Source organism: Athalia rosae, chromosome 5 (genome assembly GCF_917208135.1).
Source record: "Athalia rosae chromosome 5, iyAthRosa1.1, whole genome shotgun sequence".
NCBI lineage: Eukaryota > Metazoa > Arthropoda > Insecta > Hymenoptera > Athaliidae > Athalia > Athalia rosae.
Genome location: NC_064030.1, coordinates 8258735 through 8281502, shown reverse-complemented (window position 1 = coordinate 8281502; position 22768 = coordinate 8258735). Strand labels below are relative to the sequence as shown.

The 22768-nt window shown below is 43.2% G+C and overlaps 1 protein-coding gene across 15 annotated transcripts in view; it reads right to left on the bottom strand.

Moving 5' to 3' along the window:
• LOC105690203 (ephrin type-A receptor 4) overlaps positions 1–22768 on the bottom strand; it is a 122293-nt gene that overhangs the window by 64725 nt on the left and 34800 nt on the right. For all 15 annotated transcript variants that reach the window (XM_012407821.3, XM_020854732.2, XM_012407826.3 and 12 more), the window contains exon 2: positions 14927–15865. In XM_012407821.3, the coding sequence (XP_012263244.2) occupies positions 14927–15017 (91 nt within the window). In that variant the 5' untranslated portion in view covers positions 15018–15865. The remainder of the gene's footprint in view (positions 1–14926; positions 15866–22768) is intronic.

The following is a 22768-nucleotide window of genomic DNA, read 5'->3' as shown; positions in this document are numbered from 1 at the left end:
TCTGGAACCTCGGAGATGGAAAAACAAATTTCAAATCATGTTTCACCCTAAAAACCGTTAGTGACCGTGTCGCGTCGGCGAACTAATCTCTCCTCGTGAAAAAAAAAAAAATAAATTCGAAACCAACCATTTCGCTTTTCACCCCGTTCCCAACAAATTAGAGAAATTAGAAGGAAAAAAAAAAAAAAAAAAAAATCGCCTAGCGCAACTGCACGCGGCAATTCTCATGAGAGAAATACTATGTGCGGCGTGTACGAGTACCGCGGTATTGTACGCGCGTACTCGTAAGTAGAAACATAAATTTTCCATCGTTCGGATAATACCTGAGAGCGCACCACAACTATTGTACGATTCACGTCCACTAGCGATGAATTTATCCGTGTGGGTCTCGCAGGAGGGAGAAACAGGTCAATTAAGGGCAGGACTGCATATAGAAAAGTTTTTGAAGTCGCGCGCGACGCGGCGTACTTAGTTTTACGAGGCCCATAGTTATGGTGTATAACTATAGACCGTATAACGCACCGGTAGGGCGGTTGGACGAGCGAGCTAAAATGAGTAAGAGAAAGAAAAAAGAAAAAAAAAAAAAAAAAAAAAAAGTAACGCCGAGATAGAAAAAGAAAAGAGAGTAGAAGAGAGCGAGTGGCCTCACCGGCACAGGTACGGACAGCACGACGAGGATATGGGTTCATCGGATGCAACAGTATACTGTATGGGGTATAAGTATATATACACGATATATATACATGACAAAACGAAGAGCCGGGCTTGATGTGGTCGTAAATAGCAAAAAGTCGTAATAATTTTTCCACACGTATAGCCGGTGTGCGTGTACGGTAGGGCTATAGGTACCCGGTACATTGAGGCTTACGAGATATAATATATTGTGCGAGTGCAATAAAATCAAAACAATGGAAGAGCTGCTAATAAAATAATTATAATATTATTCGTATAGGTTAATGGTCAGTAATAGATTCTGGGAAGGGTCTACTGCTTGTATATATTATATATACCTTATATAGAACCGAACCCATGAACTCCAATTCTCCAAACGTGTATGCCGTACACGTATGTGATCCATATATAGCGCGCGTGTTTTTGAAATAATTAACAAAGGTTTGGACGTTAACGGTGGCCACGGGGGACGGGGCGACGGGGCGACGGGGGACGGGGGACGGGGGAGGCTGACGACGGTATTGTGTGTATAGGTATGTGAGGAAAAGGGTTTTACGATTTCACGAGGGGTCCGTAGGTACCCGTTCATTCGAACGATTCGTCGAGCGGAACTCCAAAGTTAGAGATAATCGAGTGGCTCCAATTAATCCGACGACCAATCCATTCCATTGATTACTCTATGCAAGAGGGCGGCAGACAGCGGAAACGGCTGCACGCTCGCTTTTTCTTTTTTCTTTTTTTTTTTTTCAGTTTATTTTATTTTTTCCTCTTCTTTCGGAACACTCCGTACTACACGCGGAATTTCTCTTCGATATCTTCATCATCCCGCGAATTAATGAAATACCCGGACGATCGAGCGATTATTTCATTCGTACAGTTTTTGAAATTTTTTCTTTTTCTATTCCGAAGTGCGACTCGCTTCCGATGAGTTTTGGAAAATTGGCTCCGGAAGGCGCTTTTCAACGTTCGAATCTGATTGTATTGGAAAAATGTTATACCTGAACGACCGAAACTGCAGGTATGAAAAGCGAGAATGTAAAATAGAAATAGATTACGGATCTTTACCTGTTTCGCATTTGTGTAGAAAGTAAATTTTGGAATTTCAGTCCACGTTACAAGGTGGCGGGCGAAGTGCAGGTATACAGAAAATGTCCTCCTTGCACGGTGCGGGCTTTCGGGGGTGTATAGATCGTCGAAAAATAACCAGTAGTAATCAACGGTAGAGGGGGGGGGGGGACCCAAAGGTAACCGTATAAGAGCGCGTCTTCGAACGAAATTTATGTTTCGCCCGACAAGTTCGTGGGGTCGTCAAAATGTTTTTATTGGCTAAGCTCTTTGACGTACGCGCGGTAAGGCTTCCGCAGCTCGCTGGCAAAGCCGTTAAAACGATATACGTACAGCCACCCCGACGTCGTCGTCGAGGCGTCGAAGGGGAAGGGGATGACGGAGGCGTCGATTTTGGTCAGGTTCAAAGTCCGGCCTACGGAAGTATTCGGTCTTCCGACGCACGGGGTGTTCGTAAAAAAAAATAAAACGACCTATTGTATCGCACGGCCCGATAACTTCCCGCTCAAATTTTCGACCCCATTCGTCGTCGCCATGTTGGATTCGTCGTTCGAAAGTTCGCGAAGCAAAGCGATCGATCAAAATTCCTGTAAAATCATTTCCCTCATCTTTTGAAAAAAAAAAAAAAAAACAAATCAACTTCGTTCGCAATAAACTTTGATTTTTGTTCCAAAATGGAAAATCAAAAAATATGAAATATACTCCCATCGCCGTGTGACGCATACCTGTCTGTAAGATCAAAGGGAAAAATGTATCCGGATGAATTTGCCGCAGATATGTGAAAAGTTTTTATGATTTCATGCGCTTACGTGTACATTCACGATGGATATTATTTCTGGTCCCATTTATCGGATATAACCGGTATCATTTTTCCCAACGCATTAAATTAATTGCGCGTAGGTATATATGAAGAAAACCAAGAGGAATGCGATTTGCCAATTCCTAATAGACGTTATATACACATCTACATAGCGCAGATGTATTCCACGAGGTATTCAAGTACATAATATACAAGTTTCATACTTTAAACCAGTTTATATCCGATCAAAAAGTCGCTTCGCGAGCACATAGTTAGCCGCGCGTATATATTCGCCTGGATTAAATACACTGCACCCGGAAGAAGCGGCTTGATAACTTATATACCTTATAACACAGAAAAATTTTTATACCTTTACCTCGAGGGTCCGACGATGCCGTTAACGCTCGTGCTGCTGCACCATCTTTTTTTTCCGCGAGGTCTTCGCACGGTGCTCCTCGATATAATTACGACGACACTCGAATCCGGAGGAATCGACCGATATTAAAAATCTCCCGTAGAAGTGACAAAAAAAAAAAACAAAAAACAAAAAAAAGAAACGAACCGAATGACACCGAAACTATCAACCGTCGATTTCATCTATTTTTCGGTTTTTATTCAAAAAAATTCGATCCATAGCTTACACGGGAACTCTTCGGTGTACTCGTACTCTCGTACACATTCATATACCGCGTGTCCCAAAGTTTATAGCTCGGTATGTCCGGTAGCCTGCTGTCAGGCGCCGCTTTTTCTATAGCGCGACATTTTCCCTCGCGGACTTTACTCGTCGACTTACCGACGGAGCGTAAACTTGGCGATCGACGGTAGGCAACCGGACATACCGCGATGCAAAACGTTGGGACACGCGGTACATACGTACGTACGGTACGTGAATAATAATGAATCGTACACGTATATACGTAGTTATATTTGTATTACCCGTGGCGCAAAACTCGGGGAACCAGAGCGTAGAATTTTATGGCCGGCAGGCCCCGAAAACGTACCCAAAACGAGCCCAATTTACCGCCGTAAGGCCCCCTGCTGGGACCGCACCCCGAGTGAATATGCACATGAATACACGAAGGCAGGTATACCCGCGTATATGTACTAACTTGTTGTATAGTCGAGTGGCTGAAAAAGAAAAATTAAGAAAAGCAAGAGAAAAAAAAAAACGAAAAAAAAAAAACCGAATGGCAATTCGGCGGTCGAGTACCGCGATTGGATGAAAAGAAAATTTAATTTCTCCACAGCGATGATTAATTGTATGAGAATCCTGTTTTATTCCAATATTTTATTTTTTCTCCATCGCTGCCGCAGTCGTATATTCTCAGGATGGAGGTCCGATGCAAACGACACATAGGTATGTGGATACAGCGGACACGTCTGTTTTCTAGCGCCTGCAGGGAAAACGAGAGGAAGCGCATAAAGATGACCTGTCTTTGAGGAAACGATCTTAAACCACCCGATAAGTCAGAGACGAGAACTTTGGAGGAGGCCCTGGGAAACCGTTCCCCTACTTTGATGGACGTGATAAAAACTAATATACACACACGATATGACTGTACACGCGTGTGTGCAACGTAATTTATCGCGAACGTTCCGTCTTTCTTTTTTCCCCTCCTCCTCAATACTTTATCGTGCAGATTACGGCGCGTTGATATATTGTTATTCGAAGAAAAAAATATATATATAGGGTTATACGTGTATATAACGCGTCTGAATTTGAATGGTATCTATACACGATGATAAAGATTACGCTCCGCGGGATGGCCGATCATTTTCATTTTTTATACCCCGTACTTTTAAAATAATCTAAAATACAGTATAACTCGAAACACGCAGCTCATCGTGTAATATAACGCTTTATGGGAATCGTTTACGGCGTATTTGAAAAGCGGATGAAATAAAAAAAAATAAATAAATAAAAAGTTACACGTATATCTTTATACACACATATACATACATATATATATATATATCCGCAAATCCAATCTCACTCGTGTTCCCTCTGTGTTCAGACCATCTTTTCCTAAGATCAAAGCAGAGCCGAGCGATATTCATATTTTACTTGATCTTATTTTATTTTAGTTTATTTTATTTTATTTTATTTTATTCTACTTCAGTCCTCCCTGTGTCAGGAAAATGAGGTAGGATATATATTCTTCGGGTGAAATAATAAACGCGTATTTTTCGAAAGCGCAACTTTTCGTATAGCGTCGCGAACGATTCTTCTCCGACGAATAAATCGAGCGATTTAAATTTTCCTGCGGTTGCACGCGGAGATGCCCGTGGCGAATCGTCGGTAACACGCGGTGTACACCGCGCATTCTCGGAGGTATACGAATTCCGACAAGTACGTTATTGCATCGTCTTCGATTTTCGCATAAATAATTTGTTTGAATTTGAAACAGGATGCGATTATCCCGTGACCGGCGTCGATATAATTAAACATAAAATTTCTGGTATTGCAAATTTACACCGGTGTAGGCTACATAGCGCAAGGCATGGGTAGGTGGTGGTACATATACGATATTATAGCATACATCGTGATTCGCGCGGTGTTAAATGTGTTCGGAAACGGTTAAACATATTGACGATTTATACACATGTTGCAAATTAACGCTATATAGGTACAAACTCTGCGCGCATACGGTATACGGCACATTGCAGCATGTTAAGTGAAATTAAAATTGTTTCAAATCGATTAAATCCAGTCGCATTAGTCACAAACGGCATTCGAGTTACTGCTATAGCTGCTGCCGCTGCCGCTGCTGCCGTTGCCCGTGCAATATTGCATTGCAGCATCGAAACGTATAGTGTATGTAATATGTAGCGTTGTGCTGCGCTGCGCGGAGATATAGGTGTACAGAAAGATAGGTGTATCGGGTTCGCGGCAATTGATAACCGTTTCCGGCATTAAACTCGCTGCAATGGATATACGTATAACGTATATAGTTATCTAGGTGCATAATGTAAGTACCTATATATACACACACGCCTTCTGGTATACATGTATTAATTATATACGTGCACGTTACCCACATGTATAAACTTTCAGATAAACCTGAATCGTTTCGCGATTAGTTTTACTTTATACCGTATTAACTTATACGTGCATTATACCTGTACCCGTAGCGCGCGACGAGAAACGCGAATGATCCTACGAGCGAATTCGAAGCGAATCGGTGTACGAAAAATGGAATTTATCTGTAAATTAGAAGTTTCGCGGAACGAGGTGTAAGATATGGAAAAATTGTCCGTCGACGAGAGTTCGCGATAAAACAATGAAGATTTCAACGGTTCGTGATAATCGGAGTCGAACAAATGACGATTTTACAATCGGATCACGACCACGTGAAAAATGATACGGATCGATTCGCGAGATATACGGTAACTGTATATATGCTATAGCGAAAAGAAATACGGGGCAAACATAATACATACAAATTGATTTCTTTGGTCGAAAATCAACCTCGACTCCCAAAAATTGAATCATTATATTCTATGGTTCTTCGAGCAGAACCGGATTCGAGTAAAAAACCAACATCTGAAACCGATGTAGTGTGTACCGTGTACAAATTTCACGATTTTCCCAAGGGTCCTCATGGGTCCATGTCGCAAGTCTCACGGGTAAAACACCAATTATATTACCTACGCCAATGTAAACTGGAATCAAGTATACATATATATATATATATATATATATATATATAGGTACGGGTATGTACATTCCGTGACAACTCCACCGTAGATTCGTCCCTAAAAATGTTCCCGTTTTGCCCCGATGACAAAAAAAAAACAACAAACGAGTAAATAAATAAATAGATACCGAAGAAAAAAAACCGTTGTTTCTCGTTCGTGAAAAAAAGAGGCGCGAGAATCTGGAAAAATCTTCACCTCGGTAGAAGAGATGAAAAATGGAAAGAAGAGAAAAAAAAAAAACATCGAAACACCGAGAAGATATAGAAAAATACGCAGCTATCATAGCGCATAAGCAAAGAGGATAGATTCAAAGCCGAGAAAAGTAAGAGTCTACATTCTTAACTCGTGGCAGCAAAGCCCGTTACACAAACACAGAGAAAGAAACTAACATCCGTCCGCGTTCTTTTCCTTTTCTCGTCGCTGATAGTCTCGAACGTTCATGCACACCGATGCCGATGCCGATGCCGATGCTGCTGCTGGTGCAGTACCAACCGTCAGCAGGAGCACACGACTATCTCAAATTCTCCTACTCGCGACTTCACGTATACATATATAATTATATATATATGTATATATATATATATATATATAGGTAAGGTAAACCCATATACATAAACTAATACCTACGTGTACATATATCTCTACCTAGAGAGAGAAGTGTAAAGCTACTCTGGTTGTACGACGGTATAAAATGCGCCTCTATATAAGAAGCTGCAGAGCATCCGAAGAAGAAGAAGTGGAAGAAGAAGTGGAAGAAGTAGAAGAATCAGAGAGGAAGGAAAAAGGACAGGAAAAGAATGAAGAAGTATCTTCGCACCGGTCGGGTATTTTTCTCAACCAATTAAAATGTGTGTGCTTTTCATGTTCATGCGCACCGTCTACGCGTACACGCGTAATACTTTACGTTCGTGCAACTATACGGGTCACATGAGATGGAACTGTACAAAGACCGATGAGAATGAGCATCGGTTTTTAACTATCATTCCAATCAGTGGGCCTGTTTCTTCCATCGATTCTATTCGGATTGTCTTTTTTTTTCCTTCGTTCTCTCTCCGTATCCCCGAACTACCGATTCCAATATACCTGCGAGTATCACGTGTGTATGTAACACCTGACTAACGACGTTTGACGAGTGGTTAAATTTCCATAAAGCCCGAATCTTGCTACGCGCATGCCACGCGATAAATACCCCATTGAAAAAAGTAAAATGTGTAGCAATACAAAAGAAAAAAAAAAGAAAAAAAAAATAGGGGGGGAAGGGAATGAGAAAAGGAAGATAGTTCGACGATACAGTTTCCAGTTATTTGCGGTCAGAATGAGAACGATCTCTGCAAAGTAATTGAAGATAAACCAACCACCGCCTCGAAAATAAAAAAAAACCTCGCAAGTATGCGTAGCGTATTTTCGTCCGATTCAAGAGAAACTTTTATTCATTGTCAAGAGCCGCGGAATCGACCGACCCCACGAGATTCTAACAACGTCGGTGCGTCGCTATTTTTGAACTTGAATGAATCCGCGCACCACCGCGAACGCACGCGTCTCCTCTACGAGTACACATTCATCCTCTCTATACCCACATGTGGAATTTAAAGCGTTTCGGACAACCGAGGGAATTACCCTCGCGAATATATACATAAGTCCTCCGGGGGGATTTTGTACGATTAAAAGTACAGATGTAGATTCCGAAAGGAAAGAACTCATCGTTTTTCACATGACGTTAGTTTAATTCGTTAATTCTACTTCGAATTTATGAACATGCATATACCAGCGGATTTTGGGCGACGAAATAAATTAGAAACGTGGAATTAGAATAAATTCATAAGGTAATTGTGAAATTAACGAGAATCCTTTTCGCAACGTAATTTCATCGGATAGCGGAATCCGCGACGGATTTGGAATGAAAAGAAAAGAAAAAAAAAAAACTCTCGTCTACTCCGAGTGGGTACTACTTGCACAATTTTTTTTACTCTTTTTTCGAGACTGATTTTTTGAATCGAACCGTTACGATCAGACCTTATAATAAATAAGCTTCGATCGATCCTACCCGCCTGTCTCTTATTTTACCAATGGATCGTATGTCATTCTGTACAGAGTAAGTTTATATTATATAATGTACAGAAGGAACGCATTAATAGATATGTACATACGTATACCTATATACGTAAGGAGATAAACCTTTCGCATCCAGATTGCAGCATTTAATCGGACGTAACAATCTAACGTATTAAACTAACGATGAAACAGCGCGTTAAGCAAAGTATAGAGGGTAGTAGCATATATACGTATACCTGTACGCAAACGTAGAATCTATGGATCTTCTCATCGATCAGATGGATGAACGGGAAAAAAAAAATATTTATACGCTCCTAAAAAGTTCACGTACAAATCCGTCGATGCCGCATGAATAAACGCGATCGAGATATCACTCGATTTTTCGCTTTGCGGAGTGGAGATCGGCGGTAACTCGATCATTTCAACAGATACGTCGCATCGGCTTTCGAATTCGGATCTCTCGAAAATTCCGCTCCTCGGTCCATCGCATTCGCGTCACCAACTTTATCAACTAATTGTAAGATAACAAAATGCTATTATCGCATCAAGATAGTTATATACATCGATCTCTTTCCGCAATTATTTTACCCATAAAGTACGAACGAAAGGTAAAAAGATTTCGTTGTGTATGTATTTTCTCTGCACCCATCGCAGTGTACGTACGACGTTCGAGTATGTAGCGTGGGTTTCGTCCGTCCGCAGGATAATTCTCTTTGGCATAATATTTTTTTTTTTCAAAAACAAAAAAACAAAAAGAACTGCGACTGTAGAGAGAGCGATAAAGAGAGCGACGTTGCCATATAAATACATATACACATATATATATATATATTTATAATTCCGTATGTCTCATAGACACCGCTGAGAAAATGGTCAGGTTGTATTTACAGAGCAGTGGTGAGTCTGTGAGAGAAGTTGGTATATTCCGTTGAGGATGAGAAAAGAAAAGGATATCTTGGCTACCCGGCGCGCGGTTCGGTTCGGATGCTGTGCGGAGTCGCCGCAGAGCCAGGCCGAGAGAACGAAAGAGATAAAACGAGATGAGAGCTGGGGCGCCGAAGGGGGGAAGCTAAGCGTCGCTGCTGGACCATAGAGCATAAGGTATAGGTATACCGTATACATTTACTATAGAGTAGAGTAGGTAGTATAGTAAGTAAGTATATGGCATATAGCGAAGGCTGAGTACAGGTATGCGGTGGGACGGGCCTCGTCGGCAGTGTTGCCAAGAGTAAGTATTATATTTTTCAAGACATGAGTACAACTTGCCCTCCTGTATTATCCGACCGCCTTAGGCCTAGGACAACTTACACCGCACTCCACCGCCCCGTGCGAGAGATGAAATGAAGGAAAAAAAAAAAAACAAAAAGAATTTGGAAAAACCACCGAGGATACATCGTACCGTGAATATTGTCGCTAAATTTCACAACTCGCCAGAATCCAAATCTGATTCGAGATCGATCGCACGGAAAATCTTGAAAAGAGAAATATACGAATTACGCTCCTGTTTTACTTCGGTCCAGAACGGAGCGTACGGATATCGCGATATCGAAAGGAAAGAAAAAAGGATGATCCGTCGGAGAAAAAGATGTGATAAAAAAATTTGCATCGGACGTCCGAAAAAACCGAACATGCGGTTCGAACAACTTGACAATTACGAGTCAGTCCTGAAGTGGAATTTTATTCGCTTTTTAATACATCTTTTTTTTTCTTCTCTTTTTCGTTCCGACTTTAATTGAAAAATTTTTTATGCGCATTAATTATTAGGGAGTTTGTAATCCTGAATTATTAATTTGAAACGTTTCGATATCCGAGGAGATTTAGCGATCGTGCGCCCGGTGCCCGTGGATTATACGTTTATGAATTATAGATAATTTTATAACACTTGACTTTTCAGCGGATTCGCTGAAATGACCTTATCCGATAATCCGCTACGAGATAAAATGAGGAAACTAACAATAAGTTGATTTTGAGGTCGAGCCGCGATGTCGAGAGACATATCAATCGATCTTGCTCCGGCATTCCAGGCGTGCTCTTAACGGCGTAAACTGAGTTTTCAGTACCGTTATAAAACACTGTCGCGTTCTATCCATACGGATTCCTTCTTACCCCTTACATATATACCTACAACTGTCATCCGCGGATGTCTGCAAATCCGCAGTTCCAACGTAAAACTGATTCACAAAATTCACACGTTCGAGTTAACGCGCGCCTCCGGAAAACCCAATCGCCTCTGATTCTAGTCGAAATCATTTTTCCGACGTTCGAAAACCCTCCGAAATAAATTCAAGAAATAAAAAAAAAAAAAAAAAAAACGAAAGGACTTTTATATGCTTTCCCGCCTGAAAATCACGGGAGCGAAATCCTCAGTTTTTTCATCTTTCACAACGATGACGAATTTTATCGGCGGGGTAATCCCCCAGGCATCGAGTATGTGAAAAGTGCGAGTCCTGATCCCGAAGGAGGAAAGATGGTTTCGAATTAGACGCGCGACCGTCACGATGATTCCCCTCAATTATCAATTCGTATACGGCGCCCAATTTGCGACGATCATCCCGGAGCCCACATACGACGGCGGTCCAGTCTTGGAATTTAAGGTGATCAGCGTCAAATATAACATCGAATAACTCCCCCGTGAAATATGTTTGAAGAAAAGTGAATCTTCCTCATCTTTCTTGATGTTGTTGTTGTTTTTTTCTTTTTTCATCTCCCATTACATTTTTATGCCTACTATATTTTTGTTCCTCCTCCTCCTCCTCCTCCTCCTCCTTCTACTCCTACCTTTCTCCGTGAAATCGACCGTAAAGAGGCATCTCGTACGAATTCGTGTACGACGTTAACGTGCATCAAGAAGCGCATCGTCCGGCAGCCTCCGGAACGTTTATATTTTAGGCATCCGCCTAATGATTGTAATTCCGAAAATTGACGAATTATAAAATTAGGAGGCGGTTTGGAATTTTATACGCGTACGCACTTAGAGGGAGAAAGAAAAATAAAGAATGCGATAAAGAGAGAAGGAAGGAAGACGAAATGGGAGGAGGAGGAGATGAAAGAAAACAAAACGAAAAAAACAAAAAAAAGAAAAACAGTTCAAAAATAAAAGAAGATATCGAACGGCGCCCCGATGATGCGTGTCCGCGCGACTACCTACGAGTTGGTAGCCCCGTAACGTCTCCCCGGCCGCGCGATTTCGGGATAAAATATGGAAAACGATGGAACAACGGTCCGGTAATCGAAGCGCGGGTAAGATCGTATGGCGCCCGGGGGCAAATAATACCCGGGCAGATCATCAGGAGAAAATACGAGCGCGTATACGCGCCGCATATGGGCATATTTGCTACGGCGACGCGCATACGGGTGCAACGGCAGCTGGAAAGAGAGGCGAGTTTATAGCTGCTCTTGCCGCTGCCGCGCTTCGGCTTTTCGTACACCGTGTGCACCGTTGGAGGGGCGCGACGTATGAGGAGGAGCAGCCCCCGGGGGCACCGGGATTCGAGGATGAAATTAAAACGGGAATAAAGTAAAATTGCCGATGAAAAACCGTCGATCGCTACGATCAATCCGGTCGCCCATATGGGAACGAGGCGGCTAATGCTCAAAATTGGTCTAGAATTGAGTTCGAGCCTCCGTTAACCCACACCGCTTTCCATACCCCTTGCACGGAAGCACACCGTGTACGTGAACGTCCACGGGGTGTACCGTTTCGAACGAACTATTCCATATGAAATCGAGATCGACTCGTCGGGTGAAAAAATATGGTTCCGGAAATTCCTATGACGTGGAATTTTCTTGTCTTTGTTCGATGAAAAAATTGTAACCGAACGTTTTTTTTCGGGTATGAGAATTTCGAAGCAGAGATTTCGGGTCAAATCGAACATCAATTGGGAAATAGTTCGGGTGAACAAGACGGGGGGAAAGCTTTAGTAATTGATCGCGGCGGTTTTATTATAGATAGACGGACGGGGTGGTCAGTTCGACCGCCGAACTTGGCCACTTTGGTCCACCGATTGACGGTGCATTCGGTTTACCCGGTACATCAATTATTAAAAGAGTTTCCCATTTCAGATGGACCAGACCGTTCGTCTATAGTTGGACGTAAAATAAATCGCGAGTATTGGAAACTCTTTGAAATTTCCGGAGTCGGTTTAAAAATGTTTTTTTTTTCATTTTATACAAATTTCGAAACGAAACTGATACGATTCCGGCGAATGATTCGCTGCAGAATTTAAAGAGGTAATCGAGGATCCTTTTTTCCGATTGATCGTTGTTATGTTTCTTATCGAATTTTATTTTTTATTTTCACCGAAAATTCGCGCCCCATCGACAAGAGCCTTACAAAGCGAGCAAGCAAATAAGCTATTCTCCGGGGGATGCGGGATAACGGAATTACCGTCGAGTTCCTTCCGATCATTCTCTTTTATATTCCCGACGATGATGATAAAATATCGTCAAACGCGTAGACCGCGCCGCAGGGATTTCGAGTGAAATTTTCAATTTTCACAACGATCACGATCGGGGTAAATAAAATCAGGTGAACGCGAACGTGACCGACTACGCTGAATAAATAATTAATAACCCTATCCAAAGAAACCTCGTAAATTCGATCGTTGTCGTAATCCCCCTTTTTTGTCCTATTTCTCTTCAATTTTATTTTACACATTCGCTGTTTTGTCGCCGTTACAAAAGTAGGCGACGGATATCTACAGATCTCCTTTACAGGAATGGAAAAGCAGAGAAAAAGAATTGAAATAAAATTACCGAACACGCAAAATCTGACACATTTATATCGAGGGTTGCATAATTACGTGCAGTTCTTGGGCAATGAATAAAAAATAACTTCGACGGTAGAACTCGAAGCGAGAATAATTCAACCTGTTATACCTGGACAGCTTCGATCAATGCAGCAAATTCTCGGTTCTATCAACCCGATCTATCGAGGTTGACTTTCGATTATCATCGCTGGCGAATTAAACCCCGGCGATTGATGACTGGGCGATACAAATTCGAGTGCGTTGCGAACATAGGTGTACCTGTATCTCTCGAATTTCTATAATGGAACGTTATTACCTGTTACCGTACGGTCGGTACCGAGCTAAAATTGCGACATATTCAATAGTTCTTTTCATTCTTTTCCTCTTTTTTTTCAATCAATTGTTACCAGATTTACGAATGAAACAAAAAAAAAAAAAATAGAAATAAAATAAATCAATCAATAAATCCATCAATAGAACGAACGGTGGTCGTCACAATATCGGAGGAAAAAAAATTCCGAACTTCTAGTTTCGATGCAAAACAAAAAAAAAACCGACGATATTGCGATTTAATCACGGTTAATTCAGTTCGCGTATCGATTTCTCTCCATACATATATTTTCAATATCTGGTACACAGGCATATTATAATTCGATCAGGATTTTTCCGATAGCATCGAAAATTCCTCGCTATCTTATTTACTTGCCTACAGAATTCAAGTATATAATTAGCCGATTTTATCGAACTTAAGTTAACAAAGTATTCAATTTTTCTTCGTCGTACATTCGTATACACTCCACGGTTCGCTTGAACATCAGATACCGTGTACAGGGTACGTAGGTACGTACGTACGTAAATCCCGATAATCGTCCAGCGAACGTAGTGTGTATTGGCAATTTATCGGTTCACGAGGTACCGGGTTAATATAATAATAATCGCTAAAAAAAAAATCCCATTCGACAAATACCTAATAGTGGCGAACGGCTCGAATTCCGATTGATAGCTCGAATATATCGTGTATAACCCATATATTACGCGTACATATATGTATACATATATGTATAAAACGCCCGGCAACGCTGCATTAATACAATAATTATAATAATATTATAATAACAACAACGACGATATCGAGAATGCCCGCGATGTCCCAACACACACAAACACACACACAAACACACGGACGGACGGAATCAGATGCGATTTTACTTTCCATTCCGGTGACGTTATCGCATGTACGCGTATGTATATACACACTATAAATAATGTGTTGAGTGACATAGCAAATAGTTTGAACAATATGTACAGTATATATATATATACATATATATATACACAGGGCATGAGCGTACCTACCTATATAATGCATATAATTCGAACGGACAACCGCGATAAACTAGGTGAGTGATGTTACATTATTTTCAATTATTATATATTTAAACCGCGTGTAATAATTGCACATAGGTATACACGCGCTTAATCTCGTATGCACACACGTGAATACATACATATATATATACATATATTTGTACGTGAACCGCTTGGTTACAGTACGGCTGTGAGCGGTAAAACGCGCGGGTAATTATAATTTTCACGTCCTGTCACAGCTTCGCTGCCGTGCAGCGTGATTTCGAGAGATAAAAGAGCATTAAAAGTCCGATTTCCAGCCGACAATTTAATCCGTCCGTGTGTACTCGGAGATGATGTTTATAATCGATCAACGGCGGTTCGCGTTCACCATTAACATAGACGATATATTGTCTACACATCGAAACGTGCGTTACACATACACACATATATACACGCGGGGAGAAATCCAGATGATACATATTTTCTTCACCCCGCGTCGACGATTTGTAAATGAGAATAACGCGTCGTTATTTCGTCTTACCTTGTTCGGCGCGTGTCCCTCTCAGCTGGTAGAGTACCAGTGGGCATATGACGAAGAATAGCATCATGTCCGCGATCTTAAGGGAGGCCATATCGATGATTGTCCCTCACCGACTCCTGGGGGTCAAGGGGTTGGCCGGTGACGGTGAATAGTCACTGCGTCCTCATGCTACGGTCTGTTTTTCTTTTTCGTTTCTTTATTTTTGGTTGTTGTTGTTGTTGTTGTTTTTTTTTTTTTTTGTTGTTGTTCGTCTCTCACTTCGAAATATCGTCGTCGAATCAGTTCGCCTCTATCGGCGTTTCGATTCGCGATATTCCAGCGGAATTAACAATCGTCGTCGATGTTCAGGGAGCGTGAGTCGATGTCGATGACGCCGGTGGACGACGACGTCGTCGTTTTATCTGTCTTACGAGGTGCACTTGGTGCGTGAAAGAGGAGGACGTAGGATAGAAGCGATAAAACGCAAGTTGTAAAAAAAGTCTCTGTCCCATCTACCCAACCGTCCGAAGTATGGTCGGAATCAAGGTTCGTTCGTCCGGCCAACTTTTAGCTTCGAGGGATTCCAGGTTGCGGATTGGATCGCATTACACCGGGTAACACACGCCAATGGCTTCGCCGGAATAACGTCTCTTCCTTCCTTCCTTATTTTATTTTTTCTTTTTTTTCTTTTTCTTTTCTTCTCTTTCTCTTCTTTCCAAGACGAAACGTAGTAGTCCTCCGTGATCCGTCAGTCGCTCGATTCTATTTCGTTCGCATTTACCGTCGTTAGATACTTTTTCCCTCCGAAGGCCCGGGCGGACTCTCTAAGCCCTTACTCGCGATCGGTCCTCCCGATCCAGAAGACGCCGGATCGCTTCCTCTTTTTTCTTCCCCCCTCTCTCTCCCCCGCTGCCCCTCACTTTGCGCCGACGGCGGAGGATCGTTGCCGCACACACAAACCTGAAAGAAGGAAATGACGAACCGCATTAATTAAAAATACTGAAAAATATATAATGTTATGCTATATTTCTTACTCTTATTGCGCCGGTTTTGTCTGCAGGTTTTCTAAAGAGGGGAAAAGAGGACCTGCCGCCTCTAATGACGTACCTACCTACCTACCTACCTACCTACCCACCTACCCATGCACGGTATACTCGCGTGTATAGGTATATATATGTATATAGGTAGGTACGGGTACGTACGCGATGCAGTCTCGATTATATCTCACCTCTAAATCAACCCGGGAAAACAACCCGGCTAATTACATTATAGGTACGACCCCTCGTCTGCGCTCTATACGAAAAGCTGCAACGAATGCAACTTAAATACCTACGATATTAATTTCATCGGCATCGTGCACAATGCGCGCTCGACGAATTTCGAATGAAGTTAGCGTGAAAATTTGCGGAATTCACGATCCGTCGGGCGATGTAAGCGATCGGCTGCGAATTAATTTTGAGAAAACTGATTGTCGTTGGAAATTTCTGAAAATTGTCGGACGAATGAAATGGAGTTTTGAGAATTCCGCGCTCATTCTTCGTTCGAATTGGATGTTTCATAGGTGAGATCAATTATCGGATATATGTATATTATACGCATGCGGATCAAATGAAATTCCCCTCATCCAATCGCAGCGGTATATTAAGAATAAAGTAAAGAACCCCCTCTTTCCCTCCTTTCCTCTCCCCCCTGCCTCTCGTCGTTTTCAAATGCTGAATTTCATTTAAAACGCACAAAATACTTTACGATGAGAAATGCATTCTATATGCAAAATTCAAGATGCATTAATTTGCATCAAAAATACATATTTTAAACACACACACACGCGCGGACGCCTACTGTCGTATACTATACGAACGTACAATATTCGATCCCACGTACACACTCGTACCTCTATTCCGTGTCTTCTCGTATTATAACCTTCACCGCGATAACTGAATACGAGGGAAAGAATTCTTGTTCACATATCATTATAATATTATCCCAGCGCGCATCGCGAGAGACGGCGTTAACTCCGCGACGACCACGACGACGGGGTGCAAAAAAAGGGAGATAAAAGAAATGAAGAAATCGTTGCGAGGGAGGGAGGACGGAAAAAATTGAAAAACCAACAAACACCGTCGAGAGACAAAGTCTCGACCGACCGCCGAGATCGAAAATTCTCCACTCTAATTTCCGACCGGTTTATACGCGCACGATTCGCGGGCATCGCGCAAAGTCCACTTTATGGCACGTTGCAGATTCGTCTTACGGTCCGGAGAATTCTAATCGCTGACCCCCTCTTCCTCCGTCGTGCCCGACGAATGAAAAGGAAAGGTTGAAAATGCAGAGAGAAACATTTGTCTGGTTTATCTGTGAAAAAAATCTGGCAATTTTCCCAGGAAAAAAAAATACAAAGTTCAGCAAATGATCACGGTTCATTAGAGTCCGCGAGCGTCAATACAAAGGTACGCGCGGCAGTCAACGATCGGTTTGGAATATCGGCAGCTCCTGGACGGTGTGACGGTCCCCGTCCCGTTGTAACGACCTGGTGCAGTCAGTCGGTCAAAAAGCAGCGACGGGGACCTGCACCCTCGCATTTGGCACGCTTCGATATTTATTAGAAGGGCGTTTACACGAATACATCTACATATATATATATATATGTATATAAGCTTATACGTAAACAGTATACAATAATAATATACATGTACAGGTATATACATATATGCGCGCGATCTCTAATGGGCTGACCGTATGGAGATAAAAAAAAAGGTTTCGACTAAAATGAAATAATAGAAAACTGACGAAAGAAAAAAGAAAAGTTCCAACATCGCCGAGTCACTCTCATCAATGCGGACGGCCGTTACACAGGTGCGAAAGAAGGTAGTAGTTATAGGAAGGTATATTATATACGTATATTCGGCGTATATGAGAACGCGAAGGAGTCTTAGGCGGTTTAGAAATATCGCTTCGAGTTTCTCTATTCTAAAACCCCTGCTAGCGCGTTCGTGGATACGCGTTCGTTCGTTTTTTATTTTTATTTTTTTTTTTCGCGATCCGCCGTGTGTAACACGCTTCCGTGTGCACACACATTATATCGTGCTTCAGTATAATGTAAAACCGTGATATTGATGTTTATTGTTTGTTGTAAGCTCAACTTTACCGTAACTGTTTGTAAAGCAGTATATACGTATACGTATACGTACACGCGTACGATAGTATATGCGCGTAAGTTTTTTCACCCGCACCGCTATGGGAGGGAACGAGTAAATAAGAAAATTTAGTACTCGTAGATAAATATTATTTTAACAGCGTGAACATTACTTCAGGGATTCGAGGCGCTACGTAAGGAAACTCGCGGGGCGCTCGCTGCATCCCTGCGTCAGGAAATATACCCTACGCCGATACGCGTTACAAAAACCACCACGTTTCGAATAATTGCGATGCCCCGGAAAAAAAAAAAAAACTAAACGATCAGTCGTGCTTAGTTAGCGCGGGACGATGCATAGTTTGAAATTAGTCGTAACTCGTCTCGTACAAGAAACGTCATTAAAATAACAGTCGCAAAAAGTATCGCGTATACGCGATACCCGCGCTCATATCTGTTCCATAGTTTCGAATAATATTTTCATTTTCACGAAAACAAAAAAAAAGAACGCGAAAAGGTTTTCGCGCATACGGAAACCAAAACGGCGGTGATATCACAGCTGACGACGGGAATCGGTAAGATTTTATTTCGTGCGTTCGTTTGATCGGGGATTTTCGGAGCTACGGAGTTACCTGGCACCCCGTCGGAGCGATTTTGATCGAATTCGATGTACCTATACGCGAATTGGGACGATGTTTCCCCGGAAGAAGGAAATGAGTTTCGTGAAATCCTTCTCACTTCATCCAGTCGATCGGAGTCGGTACGGGCGGAAAGTATTTAGCCGATGAGATTTCGGGGGCCGGGCGGGAAGGCCGGAGAAGAAAATCGTTGCGAAAGAGAATCTCCGAGTATTTCGTACATATACGTAAAACCGGATAGTTTTGTGTATATGCTTCATTCGCCCATACACGTATGCTGTACGTGCACGTGTACACCACGTTCGCGTTACTCGACACTCCGAAATGAAATTGTAAGTTTCCTTCCTTCCTTCGCTTCCAAAAACTTATTTACCAAGGGGATGTGACGTCCGCAGGGACTGCTTCGATGAGTTTCTCCTTCCCGAATTCTAGCCCTCTCCCTCTCTCTCTCTCTCTCCCTCTTCCGCAACGTGGTCATAACCCGCTCTCGAACGTGGACGCCTTACCTCTCTCCCTCCGAGCATTCTCCCTCTATTTCTCTATCGCAAAATCGTCAAAGTGTGTATAGCCAAGGTACGCGTGTATCTATCGTTCGCCCGTGTGCTTATATAGGTGTGTATCCCAACCCTGGCGAAAGTTTTGCCTAGCTGCTGCGACGACGCCGACTATACATACATATACGTCGGCAACGAGCGAACGTTGCGCGCGATCGCGGAGAGGAGGGCCTCCTGGAGGATCAATACGACGGGCTGGTTCTCTCTCTCTTGTCTCCTTTCTCTCTTGCTCTCTCTTTCTCGCTCTCTCGCTCTCCTGGAACCAAGGTCTGCCCGACGTCTCGCCTATACCTATATAGACGACCGCACCACGGCCGCCATTCTTTGCCACGAAAGGAAAGGAAAGGAAAGGAAAGTAAAGGAAGGGAAAGGAAAGGAAAGAGGGAGAGAGACGACGGCGGCGGCGGCGGCGGCGAGAGGGTGTAGGAACCGACGATGGGGAGTAAAGGGAAAAAGGTGGCGGGGTGGCGGAGGTAGCAAAGACAGAGCGGGCACAGGGAGAGAGGGAGAAGGAAAGAGGAAGAAAAAAAAAAAAAAAAGAGGAGGAGGGAACGAGCACGAAATTTTAGAGTGCCAAAATATAGGAGAGACGACGAGTTCTTCTTAAGCGGGCAAAGACCTTTTCTCGTCGCTGGAGGACGGCCGCTAAGATGCAACCTCGAAATTGCAGACTTCAGTGAAATACAGGAGTGCCTTGGTGAAAAATTTAAGATGTCCTACGCCGCAACGGAGACGCAACGTTCGCCTCACAACGAGCTACAACACACCGCTGATGTTGGCGAGGTTCGTTCGCCAAGTGGGCCGCGTCTCTTTCACTGCCTTAGCCTTTCAGGTTTCGATGAAAGAATTGGCTGAAACTAAAACAGCTCAAACACACTAGCAGAGAGATGATGAAGATGGTTTCCCTTTCTTGTTCTTATTTTTTCTTCCTCTTCTGACGCTGCACCGCAATGCTAAAACCCCCCGTAAGTCCGATGCCGTTACGTCGACGAACCAACCCCTCCACCCTCGAAAGTTTCTCGCTGCAAAATCAGACACACGCGATTCCTCGTCGTTTGACTCTTTTCACCGATATCCTCCCCCTTCGCCCTCCTCGCCCCGTTTTTCATCCTTCTCCATTTCCTTTTTCTTCTCTTCGTTTTTTTTTTTTCTTTCTTTCTTTCGTCTCTTACTTCCCGGTGCACTGACGTCACGCCGAGCGAGGCAGGTACGCAGACCGGTGCGTAAGTATACAAGACGCGGTGATACCGAGCCGACGACGACGGAGGGGGGCGGGTTCATTTTAATTCACGAACGCGATTTACTTACGAATTAATAATGATAAGGAAATACGCTTCTATTTCGGCTCTTGACTCGGCTCCCATATAAATACCGTGAAAGTTACAATTTCTGGCCAATGTAAATTTTCAGAATTACCTTTCCATGATTATGCCGCATATAACAGGCTACCGAACCTCTGCTCAGAATCGAGAACGACGTCGAGCTTTAAAGGGTGGAAATCGAGGCCCTGCAGTTTGCGTCGAGATTCGAAGAACGAGAAATAATGGTAAAAACGTGCACACGGATAGTCGGTGAAATCGAAAATCTCCAGTTCCTCCGAACGCTCGACGAAATCGAAAATCTATTTATGTAGTCAATTAAGTCTAGACGATTCGTCGCGGTGTATTGAATTATTCAAAAAGTGACGTGTTACCCGAAAATTCCATCGGATTGTACACGCCGCGTATGTACGCGTCGAAACCTCACTGTTATAAAGAAGAGACCGGGCAAACTAATTTTTCCTTCGGGGATGAGAAAAACGTCTCGATTTTATCGTCGTACGACATAATTAGTGAAATAATTAGACGTTAATCGATAGCCGGTTGTATATGTGTCAATTAAAACGAATCACCCTGTAGAGCTGCATGCTGCAGCCCGTACAGCTATAACGCGGTTGGGAAAAAGAAAGATATACGACGGATTTGTACACGTTATAACTCTATACGCGTATAGTATAGTAGATAGTACGGTATGGTTTTGATATTTAAAACAGTATGCGTGCTCGTGTATGCATAAGTAAAAGAGGAGTCCCGTCCGATCGGAAATTCTACGGAGGACCGAGGAGTCGTAAACAACACGCGGGTTGTTTTCCCCGTGCGTTTCTTACTCCCAGAATGCACCGCGCGGCGCAAGAAGAAGTATCGCGCGCGCCCGCGTCTTCCATCCGTTCTACGTTCGCTTTTGCCACGAGATAAACGAACGGGGAAACGAAAGGACGTACGAAGTGGCGCGAGCATCTGTTCGGTTTATACTCGACTCATTTCGCTTTTCGCGCTGCGGGACGCGCGATGTACGGTTCATTTTGTTTCGACCAGCTGAAAATTCTTCGGATTTTTTTGTTTCGTGACACGAAAAACTTGCGCGGATGGAAACAACAACGTCCTTGTTTTCGGGGTTACGAAGGATGATACCTTATCTCTCTCTTTCCCGAACTCGGCTCACTCCTGATGACACTTCGGAGTAGGCCGCGGATTCGTTTGCGGAGTCTTTGGGTCGATCTCCGGAGTTTCGGATCGCACGCCTGTAACGATATAGCGATGTAAAGCTTCGCAGGTTCCAGCGCTGCATATTCTATACGTATACTGAAAAGCCACGCGCGCTCACCGCGCTGCCGCCTTCTTCTTCGTTGGAGGCAGGCGACGTTTCCTCTCCTCTTCTCTCGGTTTCTCGTGTCACGCTGTCGCGCTGTCGCCCGAGAGACAAATTTTATTTCCGATTAATTTAAAGTCCCCGTCAACTGCCGCTTGCTTAGGATTTATTTTACATATACTGCGGAGAACCACCGACGACGACGACGACGCCGCCTTCTTCTTCTTCTTCTTATTCCTCCTCGATTCTCTTTTTTTTTTTTTTGTCTTTTTCTCTCGCTCCTCTCAGTCGTCGTCGCGGTCGGAGCTGAACCAGCGTCGCGGTGTAAGTGCAGTAACGGCGTACACGTATCGGGTCCAGGTCCTCGCTGGGTACGAATTTAAAAATAGCCTTTTGAATTTCGAACAACCTGAACCCACTCGCGCATAATCTTGCACATATATATTACATACGTATACACATACCGCGCGTATACACTCGCGTTGCGTTGCGTTGCGTTGCGTTCCGCGTTGCGTATACACGAGCTTCATTTTATACGCTTATTCCGTTCCCGCAGCTTACGCGTTCCGCTTCGTTCCTCGCACTGCAGTTTCTCTGTTCATCGGTGAGTTTCGTTCGAGCCTCGCACGGCCGAATAATAGAATTTTTTCCACGTCTCGCGGTCACATGTACGTACGTACATTCGACGGAGTTTATAGTTTATTCTTTCTCCTCCTCCTCCTCCTCCTTCTCCTCTACCTTCTTCTCGTTCTTGTTCTAGTTCCTTCATTGTCGTCGGACCTCACCCCCGCCGGAGGCGCGTAGGTAATTAAAATTTTTAACGCGGTCCACCCTTTTCGTAATCGACGCGTCTTCGAGACGGTACGAGGAAAAAGGAGAGTCTCCTCGTATTAACTCTCAATTTTCTCAATGT